This window comes from Neolamprologus brichardi, chromosome 12 (genome assembly GCF_056152115.1).
Source record: "Neolamprologus brichardi isolate AB-2024 chromosome 12, ASM5615211v1, whole genome shotgun sequence".
Lineage (NCBI taxonomy): Eukaryota > Metazoa > Chordata > Actinopteri > Cichliformes > Cichlidae > Neolamprologus > Neolamprologus brichardi.
The window spans coordinates 33,876,000-33,890,344 of record NC_142115.1 but is presented as its reverse complement, the minus strand read 5'-3'; the positions used below and the strand labels follow the sequence as shown (position 1 = coordinate 33,890,344).

At 40.4% G+C, this 14,345-nt stretch overlaps 1 protein-coding gene across 2 annotated transcripts in view; it reads right to left on the bottom strand.

Annotated features, from left to right (window-relative positions):
• LOC102799146 (spermatid perinuclear RNA-binding protein-like) overlaps positions 1 to 14,345 on the bottom strand; it is a 94,876-nt gene that overhangs the window by 37,904 nt on the left and 42,627 nt on the right. For both annotated transcript variants that reach the window (XM_087849443.1, XM_006797691.2), the window contains exons 3-5: positions 12,036 to 12,265; positions 10,570 to 10,735; positions 6,474 to 6,618 (exon numbers count right to left, since the gene is read on the bottom strand). In XM_087849443.1, the coding sequence (XP_087705569.1) occupies positions 6,474 to 6,618; positions 10,570 to 10,735; positions 12,036 to 12,265 (541 nt within the window). The remainder of the gene's footprint in view (positions 1 to 6,473; positions 6,619 to 10,569; positions 10,736 to 12,035; positions 12,266 to 14,345) is intronic.

Sequence of the window (14,345 nt, the reverse complement as noted above, 5' to 3'; positions counted from 1 at the left end):
ATTTTCAAAATCTCTGACTGACATAAAATCAATTTTGTGTTGTTTAATCAACTAAACAGTTCATTCTTATCTAACACGTGTAGCTTTGTCTCTGCTCTTTGCTTTGTCTGTAAGTCAGTTTGATACAAACTGCAGGGGTTAAAGCATCATTCATCATCAACACTGAACTTCTTTTTAATCCTGTGTACTGAATATAAACCTAAACCAAGGATAAATTTTGGTAATTAACCAGAGTTAAATTTTAAAATTAAGACCTACAAGAAGCTGCTAGAGGCATTAGCTTGTCTCATGGTTTGGCATTTGTTTTAATTATTCTGATTAGCTTTCATTTAAAGATGACTGCCTGTAATTGAGTTCACAGGACTGCCGAGCGCCACCTACAAATTAAATTACATCTAAATGACAGCAACAACCAGATTTAGATGGACCAGGTGGCCAGTCATTAAAAAGTGAATTATTCTGGCAACAAACTCAAAGCTCTGTACAGCAGAGAGCTAAAAACACACGTAGATTTAATCATGAATGAAAAATAAGGAGTATGTGTGTGAAACAGTGAGCGGTGAAAATCATTTCCCAGAGGCAGGCCATGAAGGAACCATCAGTCAGAGGTCAACACCACATACAAATACGGACAACCCCCACTAAATTCTCCCCGACATCATTAGCTTAGGGGAATTTCGATTAGTGACCGGGACATCAGAGTAATTCAATTAACACAATTTTTCCAACATGAAATTATGGGATGTCACTCTGAGCCAATAACAACTGATCAACAGACAGAGGTCAGCCCCAGTAATTAAAGCAAAGGGAGTACAGGTGTGGATGTGGGCTGCTGGGTAATGTAGTCATTTTGTCCTTTTGGTGTGTGTGCTCTATCAGTAGACATGGACCAGAATTTCATGGTGACCCAGTGAGAAGTCCAGTTAACAGAGGAAGGGGTGGGAGAAGAAGGAGGGGGGTAGAGGAGCATGTCTGAGGCAGAGAGTGAGAGTGGGTTGGTTTGGTTTGGTTGTTGGGGAAGCCCCTTGTACCCGGGGTTTCCTGCTGTTGGGTGTGGGGGATGCCTCGTCAGCAGCGGGGCCGCAGAGATGTGCCAATCCACGCAGCGAGGCGACCTGCGGAGCTACGGCAACAAAACCAAGAGTCAGTGAGCAGCGGCCAGCTACAGGAGGCACACGATAAAAACCAGGGAACCACTTAGACTGTCATGGGTCAGTCACCAGAAAAAAGACCCTCAGAGACCCTGCAAGGTAGCACAGATAGGGTTGAGTTTGGCTGGCATTTTATTACTGATAAAAACCTATTTTAACATGTGTAAAAAACAAAAACCCAGAAACAGCTGAAGTTAGAACTAAACTTGATTTTGATTTGATATCACCTTTACTTGGCAAAGAAAGAAGAAACACCCCATTGTTAACCTCATTATTTAAAAAGAGAGAATGAAATAAACAGTATGTGTCAAACATGTGTCCCGGGGCCATTCTCAGCCTGCCAAAAGTTTCTATTCAACCCACCAGATGGCTTTTTCAAAGCCTGAAAACTGCAGTTAAGTAATTAATTGCTCCGATTTTTCAATAAAATGCACTGGTACACATCAGTGGAGATGTATGGAGTGTTAAAGTAGACAATCTGTTTCAATCAAAGAATTTAAAAACCCTACCGTTTATTAATCAAACCTCTACAAGTGTAGGTTTAGCAATTTTGCATTGTTATTAGGGGTGGGGGAAAAAATCGATACTGTGTAGTATTGTGATATTTTGTTTGCTAATAATGTATCGATACAGGGACAGCAGAAATCGATGCTCTGACTTCAGAGCATGTTGATCAGCTCATTTTTCTGAGCAAGAACCCTGACATTCCTTCACTGTCCAAATGTGTTTAACTTTTTTTTTTGGCAGCAATAAACATGTTTTATTTTAATCAAGTTTAAAACTTTTTTATTTAATGTAAAATTATATTTTGTTTTAATTTACTTTCAAATTCTTCAGTTGCTGAAGGGGCTGCATAGTTTTCATAAACTGCATAGTTCAGAATAGCTATAATTGTACCAGATGGTTGCATTCAGTTAAGTTGGACTAGACTGTAATACAAACCGTTCAGTTTGTCAACAATAAAACTGAAATGAGAGAAAGACTGAGTGTGAGACTTTGATATTAGATAAAATGAATATTGATAAAGTTTACCTTTATGTACAGAATCTGAATATCGCAAAATATTTATAAAAATCAATAATATCGTATCGTGCGTTAAGTATTGTGATAATATCGTATCGAGGGATGTATGGTGATTCCCACCTCTAATTGTTATCTGTTTAACTTTTTTAAACAAGTGACGCTTTCAGTGGTTTCACGACCTTCATATCAAATCAATTATTCATTTGTATTATGATCCATGTCCTACTGCTTATCAGGACTTGACTGTGACACAACTTTTCTAGGCAACAACCATGAGAGCTGCATGTGCGAATACAAATGCCCTGCGCAGCTCGTGTTTAACCTGCCAGCTCTCTATTTTAAAGTCTGTGTAAGTTCAGTTTGTGCTGAAAAATGCTGCTAATATTTCAGTGAATTCACAGCTAGAAAGTGGGTGTCATGTCCTGCCAACTGTGTAAACTCTCCAGACCTGATTCTCCTGAAACTGTCTGTGTGGAAACGGCCTTAATCAGATGTAATTTCAGGTTTGCAAAGTATTTTTAAACGTTAAAATCTATGGCCGTCCTAAATACCATTTTTATGCTTTGGATCCATCCATCTATTTCAACCATCCATCTATATTTTCTGCCTCTTATTGGCATCCAGATCACAAGCCCAGAGGCTCAGACTCTTTCCGACTCCACCAGCTCTTCTTGAGGGTGGAGGTTAGGTCTACATGTAGTTAGATATACCCAAATCTCTACTCTGAGCTCTTAGTCCTCTTTCTAAAGCTGAGATCAGACCACCTTCAGCAGCTGGTATTTGTAAACATCATCTTTCAGTAACTAACCACAGCTTGATGCCACAGGTGAAGTAAGAACCAATGTTCTACAATAAATGTGGTCAAATTTAAAAGTAATTACACAGTTAGCGAATGTTTATTAACCTGCACAATGTAACACAAAATTTAAATCTCATGTTATATTGCAGACATTTAAACACTTATGCATGTGTTTCTGTCTACAGACAAAACTCAGTTCTGGCATGCTTGTCACAGAACTTCATGAACTTGTTAAATCTAAACTGACGCAGGGCTGATGATGCAAGAAGAGTCAAAAATGTGCCTCCACATTACAGTTTCCACTTTCTGAAACTAAATAAAACTAGATAAAATTGCATGTCTGCTGGGCACAGATACAAAGCTGCTCAGAGCCAGCTCATCACAAAATTAACTAGTCAATATCTATAGTCTGCGAACTTCTGAAACAAATGACATTAATAGAGCCATTTGGCCACAATCACCAAACGTACATTTGGAAAAAAGGAGCCAGTGCTTGATGGAAAGAATCAACTGCTGACTTTTTAGCACTGGGGTGGAAATATTCTGCTTGGGGTTTGTGTAACAGCTAGTGGCACAGAAACATTACAATGATGGAGGGAAGGATGGATTGCGCTAAATTTCAATTGCATTGATGTCCTGCAGTCAGTCAAGAAAATGAAACTGAAAAGATTACTTCAGCAACAGCAGAAAAAGCCAAAGAAGACATCAAAAGCCACTTTTAGCTACTATAAGAAACATAAGCTGGAGCGTTCAGATTTTCCCATCAGCCATTTGAGCTGAACATCTGCAGCGAGAACTTAAAGTAATCTGGAGAAAGAGGGTTTAACAGTGAGAACAGAATAAAAAGACTATTACCTATCTGTAAAAAGCATTTGCAAACTGCCATAGAGGAACTGCTGAGTACTAACTTAGTAGGATACTCAAATCTTTGCAATTTTCACAATTGCTGTTTATTTTTCTGCAGAGGAAACTTCCTCCTGGGTGGTCCAACTCACATTTGAATAAAATGAGAAATTCTTGCTTAAAATGTGTAATTTTTCTCCCATTTTTTTAAGATCTACTTGTTCCAAATTCTATTGGTTGGATCCAAATTTTACTCTGCATGCAGCAAAAACAAATAAAACAAATAATCTTGCTTGTCGCTTAACAATCAACAGCTTAAATCCTTAGATTCATTCAATAAACTGGCAAAGCACTCATTGAATGTGTACAGATGCCAGGGAGGAGATGCAGGAGGCCTCTGTTTTCACTGATGTACTTCCAAGTGAAGACTGAAAACTTTTCACATCACATGGCATTGTGACAGCCTTCTCACAGTCTTGGAGGTGGGTCCAAGCTGCAGCCTCTGGACCAGACAAATGAAGCCAACGGTCAAGTCACAAAGACTACATTTCCTCTAATGGCCAATTGAAGCTGCCTCCAAAAGTTATCCAAAGACTACCAGTTTAAATGGCCAGCGAAGTCAGAATTCAGTAACCTCTGGTCTTCTAAGGAGCTCAAAAAGAAAGCAACTGGACTTTAAGTTTCATGAAGACATTTCACTTCTCACCCAAGAGGCTCTCAGGGTGTAGTTTCCCACTCCATAACAGCTGGTTTTATACCACATCTGTCTGGATTTCATGTCATTCAGCTGTCTATGAAGACATTTTGGAACAACCTGTTTAAGAAGCCTGTACTTCAGTTGTGGTTACTGGAAGTCACATTATTAGCTTGCTATATGACAATAATTAGCAAGTACATGTGTTGTAAAAAGACTGAAATTGTGGCCAAAACACTGACTGTAGTAATGCTGATGGAGTAATGTCACTGTTTCTTTTATTTACTGTAGCTTTTATCTGTGGGTGAGAACTGGGCCATCCAGCCTCATATCTACTCACCCTCCCCGATATAAACCTACTTTTGTGTCCGCACTTTCCACTAACCCACCCATCACTTACAGTAACACACATCCACTGACTACTTGAATTAATGAAACGACTGCCTTGCACACACCATTGTTGTCCTGTGTTGGTTTAAATGCATTTTGTTTCCCTTTTCGTTGAGCCTCTTGCTCGGATTCCTACTTGTCACAGCTCTGAAAGAGTAACTGGGAGACTCCAAACGCTGACTCCGAGATTATGCAATGAGCTGACTGACAGCAGACGGCCCAGTGCACGAAAACACTCAGAGTGATGCATTGGTGCTGCAGAGTGCTGTCTTTTTATGTAACAAACAAGCTTCAGCTGAGTTCCGACACCAGCTCACAGTGTTGCGGGTTACCTTTTTGGACTTGACGGTTTGGTTTCAGCTGTTTAAACCAAGGCTAAAAGATGTTCTTTATGTATTCAGTAGTTTAACAGTGCTATATCTAAATATCCAACTATGTGAAAACATGCTAGGTTAACCAGAGACACACCTGCTAAAAAGAATCCTAATATCTCAGGATAATATCTTGTTAAATAGAAATTATTAAACCAAGCATGAAAAAACAAAGAGGTGTTTAAATGAAGTGTTTCTTCAGGGAGCTACTCTGTGGTTCTCCTGAGTCTATTTAGAATATTTCATTTAAATTCTGCTGAAGTGTATAAAACAGTATACTATGCCAGTGTGTTTCATTTCACACTGAAATGAAACAAAAGAAACGGTGTCCTTGTGAGTCCTGACAGGATGCTGAAGCTGAAGAAAAACTGTTTTCCCTGCCTTGTTGCCCTGAGCTCGGCTGTGCTCTGCCTCTCTCCTGTTTGGCACAATCCATTTTTTTTTTTTTTACCTTTTTTGTGAAGGCTCAATCTTTCCCACTGTGAGTGAGAACCACTAAGGGACTCGCGCTTCTGTAATGGCAGCTCTTCAGTCCCAGCTCGCCTATCATTCATTTTTAATTTCCTTCCCATCTGTGGGCCGAGAACAAACAATGAAACCGCTGATGGCAAACGCCGGCGGCTCTTGAGCACGTTTCCCATCAAATTTGGTCACCTGAAATGAGATTTTATTTTTTTTATTTTTTCCACAGCTGGTTACACGAGATGAAATATCTGTTTGGTGACACATATTGGTTCACTTGTACAGCCAGAGTTGTTTAAAATATATCTATTCTGTTTAAAAGAAGGCTGACTCTTTTCTTATCAGAGTTGCAGGAATGCAGGATGATACAAAAGGACACCAAAGGCGGAAATATCTTTTTTCGTCAATCCAAGCCAAACATTCCCAGTGGAAATCATCTCTCCTCGGCTATTTCCACCACACTTGACCCAGATCCATATCATCCCTTCTCCTTTTTTCTCCCCGTTTGCCTCTCAGCTTTCAGACCTCTTGCTGTATCATCCTCCACAGTTTTCCCCAGACTGTCTTTTAGTTTAAGCTGAGGTTTACCTTCACATCCCTCCCCTCTTCCTTCCCTTTCAGCCTTCTGTAGTCATAAAAAGGTCAGATAAAAACAGGTGAGGCATCCTGCCGAAACAGGAGGCACAGATGAAGGCGGGTGGAGGGAGGGGGTGGAAGGGGAATGAAGGAGGAGTCAATACCTTCTTCCGTGGCGCTCTGCTCGTCCCTCATGGCTAAGGAGGAGAGGGTGATCTTCAGCGTGAGATGGGGGTCTTTGGTGGTGCAGACCTGGATGGCCGCCTCGGGCACGCACGACCGCACCTCGTATTTGTCGTCGGTCATTGTCTGCAAAGCAAAACTGCACGATTAATTAAAAATCGAATCACAGTTGTAGCACCGACTCCTGCTGTTTGTAACAAGGCATCACTGCTCTACCTATTTGGAGACTGTTTTACCTCAAGCTCAGGGAACTAATGGTCAGATTTTATTGTTAAATTAAGAAAACAAGATGTAAAATATGAACGGACATACTTATTTTTTACAGAGCTATTCGTATTTTCTCTTGTTTTATGAGAAGTCTCAGCCATGTGAAGAAACTCAAAGCAGCAGCCACATGCTGGGTTTTAAAAAGCACTGAATTTGATGAAGTTGTTCATACATTTATGTTGAATGTTGAATGCAACAGCTCATTACCATTTTTGGAAAATCTCCAGTTGGGTTGGCGTTTTTTCCCCAGTCCTTCATGTCACACAGCTGTCTCAAGATCCCAGAGTTTTTCCTCCCAGGAGCTTTCGGCTTTCTGTTTTTCAGCTTGTAGTCTGAGCTCAATTACTGCTTGAGTAGGCTTTGGTCATGCGCAGTTAAAAAGTATCAGTGGACAAGAAAGGAGGTGATGCTCTATACTTTTGCTTTAATTTGATTTTGAAATCATCAGCTTTCTTTTTTTCTTTTTTCATTGGCTTCCTAAAAGAATCTCCGGCATGTTTTGTGATTTTTTTCAAGTAATTTCCTCTATTATGTTACACTTCCTGGTCTATTTACACTGTCAGTTTGTGATTATCTTCTCCGCCCTTGTTAGTACCAGCTCTGTATAATTTGCCTACCTGTGTTCAATCAGTCACCTCAGTATATATAACTCACGGCTTTCACCTTCCACTCGCCAGATGGTCTTGTTTTTTGGCTCAGGCTTTCTAGCTGGTTTCTGTAGTTCCTCTTGTTTTTCATTTTCCCTCGTGTATGACCTTTTGTTCCATTTCATGGAATATTTGTCTTACTTTTTGCTGTCCTGTGTATGACCCCTGCCTCCTTTACATTAAAGATTTAGAGTTTGACTTTTTCCCTACTCCTAGTTGGACGTGACAAGACAGTGGCTGTATTTATATCCTAATGGAGTCCATTATTTACAAAGTGAGCATCACATTTTATTCAGAAGCAAATGTTTGAGACAATAAACATTTTGAATAAACAGTCTATTTCCTGGTAGGAATCTGAACATTTTCATGAAATGTTGGGTTTACAGTGATTACAAGCAAGAAAAATATGTCTGAATTATGAGCGAATTAAAAAAATTACTGTGTTAAAAAGAGAAACTCAGAACGCCCCATCGGTGGGTGTCACATGACCTCTGGCGTATTGGTGGGATTAGTGTTTTTGTTAAGGCCCCAGGTCACTCCACTCCTCCCTGCTTGTGTAATTTAACTGTTTTTTATTTTGATTAGTCTGTGCAGACCTGTTCATTTTCCACGTCTTCCTCATGTGTCCCGTCATGTGTTCCGCCTTTGATTGGTCCAGCGAGTGGTCTGCCCCATTCCTCTTTGTTGTTTGGTACTTGATTAAAATTACTTAATTCCTTTACAAAAATAGCAGGCATCAATAGAAAGGTTTGCGTATTGTGGGTTTTCTCCCAGCGAGGTTTCAGTTTCAGTAAGCTGCTCATGTTTCTCTGTTTGAGGCAGAAAGCTGGGTGAGGTACTAACTGTTACTAATTTTTCTACAAACACCAAGCTGTTAGATATCGTCAGTGAGGTCAGTGACCTAAGGATTTAATTTTTTTCCTCTGGTAACTTTTACGCTTTTATTACAAGTCTCTGTGTCTTTGTGTTGTGTTGCAGCCAATCATATTGCACTCCCGTGTCTTTCCTTTATTGTGTGTGTTTGCTTTTATCTGTGGACTGTGAAACCTGCTCGGACTAGCTCACGAAACCTTCTGCCATCTGGTTAACGAATATTGCTCTCCCTTCATGTAGCAAAGTGGGGTTATAACAGCTGTGAACATATATATCAGGAATTTACCTGCACATGAGTCATTATATTAAAACTAAATAATCCTGCTGACCTTATTATTGAACAGCCTCTGCTCATTTGCAACCATTCCTTTTATTATATATATATATATATCCTTTTTATAATTGCATGTGAAAGATGACCTTTAGGCACTGAAAGAAATAATTGCAAAACACATCTCAACAATGAAACACTAAGCAGGCCCATCAAAGCGGCAAAAGGCACAAACAGTTGTGTTTACATGCAGCTTTTCATCTCGAGTTTACACGCCTGTTATTGCCAGCCGGTTCCCAGCATGCCAGACGATCCTCTTTTCTTTTATTCCACCCTTAAGATTGCTGTTACCTTCAGTGGCATGTTTTCAAGTGCTTTCTCTCTATCGCGTCTCTCTGAGAAATGACCCCATCAATCACCCCACTGCCTGCCAATCTCTCCCAGTTTGGCCCAGGAAATGAGAGCTTCAAACGGTTTCCTCCCTTGATGATAAAGCACGCACGGCAGCTTTGGCAGGTAATTAACTGAGATGAGGGGAAGAGGAAGAAATTTAGGCTCTGTGGATGACACTGCTGCTTTGTTAGCGACTGCAGTTGCTTGGGGAAACACTGCGTAGGGAGGCGATCTTCTGATGAAATTATTTGTACGACTCAGGAGCACAGAGCTCAGAGCTGGGATGCTTAAACTCGCTGAGCTCTCAGAGTGTTGGGATGCATCATATTCAAGTGAAATGAGCAAAAGCAGGGAAAGTCCCAGTGGTCAGAGGTGCAGGGGTGAGTTTACACTATAGAGTCTGGGCTTTGGATGTCTAAAGGAAACAGAATGGCAGACATAAATCAAGTACGATCTCAGCAGCAGCAGCAGTCACTTCCTTATATCATATCCACTTCAAATCATCTCCTCTGTACCCTCTCCTCTCCCACGGACTAAAAATAATCCTTTCATCTGGTTTAAGAAAAAAGAAACACCGTCACCCAGACAGATGTCTATAAAAGTCTGTGCTCCATTCAGACTGCAGCTCTCCTCCGTTGGTTTGTGCTTAAATTTATCTTTAAATATGTTGCTAAAGCTCTGCAGGAGTCTTAATTAGAGGTCTAAACAATGATTAAACGATTATTTCTTCTTTGCGTGGATTGGAATATCAATAACAGAACCCATTTTAAATATTAAAATGAATTAACCTAAGAACATGAAAATGATCTAATAAATTTAGGCATTTACAAACAAGTCAAACGCAAGTGTGGTACAAAACTATGTAATCCTTCCTAGAACACAGTTTTGAACGCCTATCTTTGTTACACATCACAGTAAAGAGAAAGTATTTGGATTCTGGATTGAACGGAGTCTGAAACCTTGACTTTTATTTCTGCTTTTCTCCATTTACTGTCCACGGTTCATTAGAGTGCCTGCATCATCTTAAAAATCCAAATGAATATATTTCAAAACTTCAGTCACACCTGCGAAGAGACCAGACACCACTGCATGTCAACCATTAGTCACTAGTGTACAGTGGAAAAATGTGTGGCGAGTGGCTGCTGAGTGGTCGTAAAGAAAGTGAGGCACAAAAAACCTCCAGCTACTCCCTGGTTGCTAACATTTTACATGATGACGGTTGGAGAGACCAAAGTGAAAAACAGTCTCCAAGATTTCCAATTATTATGAAGCATTAATTGAAGCACTCGCTCGGAAGTGCACAGAATTTATTCAACTGTCTATAAAGAAGTTGTTTTTTCTTTTCTTTTTTAAATTACTTTAAACCTTTTTTAAGGGAAAGGCTTGATATTCATTGCAGCTGATGCATTTTATATACTATACATTACTGTCCCATTGAGCCACATGAGAGCATCATCATCATCATCATCATCACGTCTGTTCTTCAATGTCACCAAACAACCTCTGTGGGTGTTGTTCCACTGTAGCTTGGATCGTAAACACTTTTTAAAGCCTCCCTCAGCTGCGTGGCTCATTTTAAATGCAGAGTGCTGAACACCACAGTGGTGGAGGTGTGGCTGAGCGTACCTGGATCTGAAGGGGGAGGTTGGCGCTGATGGTGTAGAGCAGCAGTTTGGTGGGTTTCTCTCTGCTCATTAGAACCAATTCCAGGTCCATGTCCCCTTTGATGAGGAGCCCTTTGGCTACCAGGCCGACACGCGTCACCCCACACAGCACCGATGCAGCATCCAGCCTGAGGGCAGATGGAAGGCAGCCAGCGTCAGATTATCCCAGAGCCATGCAGAGAGTTTAGAGGTGATAACACACACACACTGAAGCCAGAGAACGAGCCCTGGGCTGCTCAACAGGGTCTGATATTCCAAATGGATTAGCAACATTGAACAATGCTGAACAAGAATCTAGTGAACGATCTCTGCTGTCTGCAAAGGTAACGATGCTTTTTCTTTTAAACAAATCTGAGCTAAAAACAAATATTTCTCATGTATTTCTCCTCACTGGTTAGTTTTTTCACTAGTTTTTTAGGTCAATAAATATTTAAAAATTGTTTAAAACATTCACAAGAACTTTTGTTAATGGTTCCTTAAATATGAAAAATAAGAACTAATAGTAGGAAATGATACGTTTGATTAGTTTCAAGGCTAATAAAAATACATTAAAAATGCTTTATGTGTAGTATATGTGGTATAAAGTATGCAGTCAGAGTTTTGCAGCTCTTTCCATAAAAAAATAAAAATGAAAGCATACCCTCAATTTAAATTTGGCCTATTTTTATATTGTTGGGTGCTTGGGGTTTTTTTTAATATGCAGGTCATTCCCACTTTTACTATATTTTTTAATGCCTGTGAAGCACACGGAAGCCAAACATTCCCATAGACTCCAGTACAACCAGAAGTATTTTTATAACCAGATGAGTCACCCCCTGCTGACCATTAAAGAGAATGCAGGCTTGGTGTATTTATATATTCAATCTGTGTATGTGCGTGTCACTTGCAGATCGTGAGCGACATGCTGAGCAGAGGGGCAGGTACCACGTGTACTTCACAAAGCTCCTTCAGGATCCCCTCCTCCCAAAGAAAAACAGTTCATGTGTGTAATGTGTCTGTACTGACCTGCAGCATCACATGAAAAACCAAAGATTTTCTTTAACCGTCCTGGTTCCCTTTTATTTGTATAAAACCAGCTCTGCACTAAATCTTCATATAGGTGTTTTGCTATAGAAGCTCTGTGTGGATGCTTAGGCTACAAGCCAAATGCTGTGAATTTATGACCGCTGTGTGTGTTTAATTGCCCAGTCATCACACCTCACTACCCGATGAAGATATACGACACAGTTTTATAACGGGAGCGAGCTGTGCACAGGAAACAGCTGAAGGTAAAAAACATTCTTTAAAAACTAGAACAAGACATAAATTTATGTCATGTTACGCTCTGAAAACTCGTTCTTATAAAACTGAGCTGAAGTAAAATACTGCACTAACATAAAAGTCATGGTCACGGTACGAACATTATAGAGCACTCGCCGTGGGACGTACTTTTTCTCAGCAGCATCTTCCTCCACCGTGTCATCCCCGGCCTCGTTATTGGTGGATGTCTTCCCTGAGGATTTGCTGAGGTCATCCATCCAATCAGAGACTTTCTTAAGGGCTCCCTCCACGGTAGACACGAGAGTCTGGACAGCCTCCAGCTCCTCAGGGGCTGGATAGATGCTGGCGTGCTTGGCCATGACGTGGCGGTCATCATTTGCAAACGACCGAAACGACCTCTGGAGAGAAAGAGAGAGAGAATTTTTTACTGTCTTTCCAGCTGGTGCTTACATCAGGCATGAATCATGCAGAGAGAGCAGGTGGAGGGTCATAGTGAGATTCAAAGACATGGAGACAGGAAATATGTTCACTGATGGACTTAAATGGACTCAAACCCGTGGCCTTTACAACTTGTGGCCTTTGAGATTGTCTAGTTGATCTAATGTTATTAATCAGCATAAATATCACCCCAGTGAGCACATAATGACCCAACGACTGAAAAGAGGCTGTAATGTTTTTTCTTTTTTCAGTAGAAAATGTTTTCAAATGAAAAACAAGACTTAAAGATACAGTTTAAAACATTCTCAGTTATAAATAACAGCTAGAGTTTCCTATTAAAACAAAACCACAGAGCAGAAAAAAATATATTTTGCTGATTTACTGTCGACTGTGAGAGCATGTTTGACTCCATTTCCCTGACTGTGAATCCACATTTTTTTTGTATTCACCAAACATCACGGATAAAATTAGCCCCTAGCCAACAGAGAGACACAGATTTCCACAGGCAGTGTGGGAGAGTGATGAATTTTATCAAACTGGTCTTGAGGTAGCTGAAAGCTACTGAGAGCCAAAACAGTGCACTGGGCAGTGAGCAGGCTAGTTGGGAAACTTGGTCGTTGTTATCTCACAAGAAAGATTAAACAAAAATTCTAAAAACTGCTACAATAATTTGCAGAATAATATTTGATTGCAATAAATATGGCTGTCAGCTGACAGAGTGTGGAGTGCAGATTATAAGTCGTTGCCTCAAGTGCAGGAGTTTGAGTATCACAGCTTCTTCTGGAGGATGAGTATAGAAAGGGAACGACAGACGCATTAACGTTGATGTGAAAAGAGCCAGGCTTACAGCAAAGCTGTCAATTTACTGGTTGATCTTTGTTCTGACCCTCCTCTATGGTCACGAGCTGTGGTTAGTGACTGAAAGAAGGCTACAATCGACAGAAAAGAGCTTCCTCTCTGGGGTCAGCTTAAGAGGAGGTGAGAAGTTAATTCATTCAGCAGGGGTTTAAAGTAGAGGCACTACTCCTCCACATAGAAAGAGGCCAGTTGAAGTGGTTAGGGTGTCTGCTTAAGCATATGATGTCTCTTGGATCCCTCCTAGATCAGGCATTTCAAGCATGTCCTACTGGGAACTCGTGAACCTGTGCAGACCCAGGACACGCCGCAGAGATAAAGTCTCTCGTCTGGCATAGAAACACCTCAGTGTCTTCCTACATGTGCTTCACTCCTTAGCAGCCTGTGGTAAGCTTGCTTCTGTTCACAATCATTTATTTATTTTGACTAAACTTCAAAGAAACTGACTTCATTAAAATGACAACTTTCTTCCTTTCCAAAGTTGAGTAAGTCTAATATTGTTCAATCTGTGACTGATCGATTTTAGGTAATCGCAATCAAAACATGATTTTTGCCATAATCAAGTAGCCACACTGGACGTATACATGTAAAGCTCATGGATGGACAGTGTTGGGTAACATCACACATTACCCTTATCACTAAACTAGTTGTTATTTACCTATGCAAGCTCTTCAGTTAGCAGGATGGTTAGATAGAAAGAATTATATGTGTGCAACATTCACTCAAACTCAAGTCATTTAGAATAAGAAGAACAGTGAGGTGTACAATATTTAAGGACAATTATTGCAACAACAACAACTTCTTATTGCGTGGAGGGAAAAGCAAAATGTGACCGTAAACAAAGGAAAAACAATTTTAAAAAATAGATTAAGGGGGGAAAAGTCACTATTCAGATATTAATTAATACTAAACACCTCTCCCGCTAATGCACAACTTCCCCGCAGCACCTGCAGACAGGTAAGCACCGTGCCTTTTATGAGAAATTTTGTGAGGTCAGCAAAGCTCCCATTTTAACAGCACAGTGTTTATAAATGGTAACATGGTCAGTGCACTTTACTGTTAGCATCACCGGCCTCAGCCGGTCCCAAGCTTGGATAAACAGGAAGATTGTGTCAAGAAGGGCCATCTAGCATAAAAGCTGTGCTAAATTAAAAATGCTATCTGTTAAATTATCATTAAGGTAGC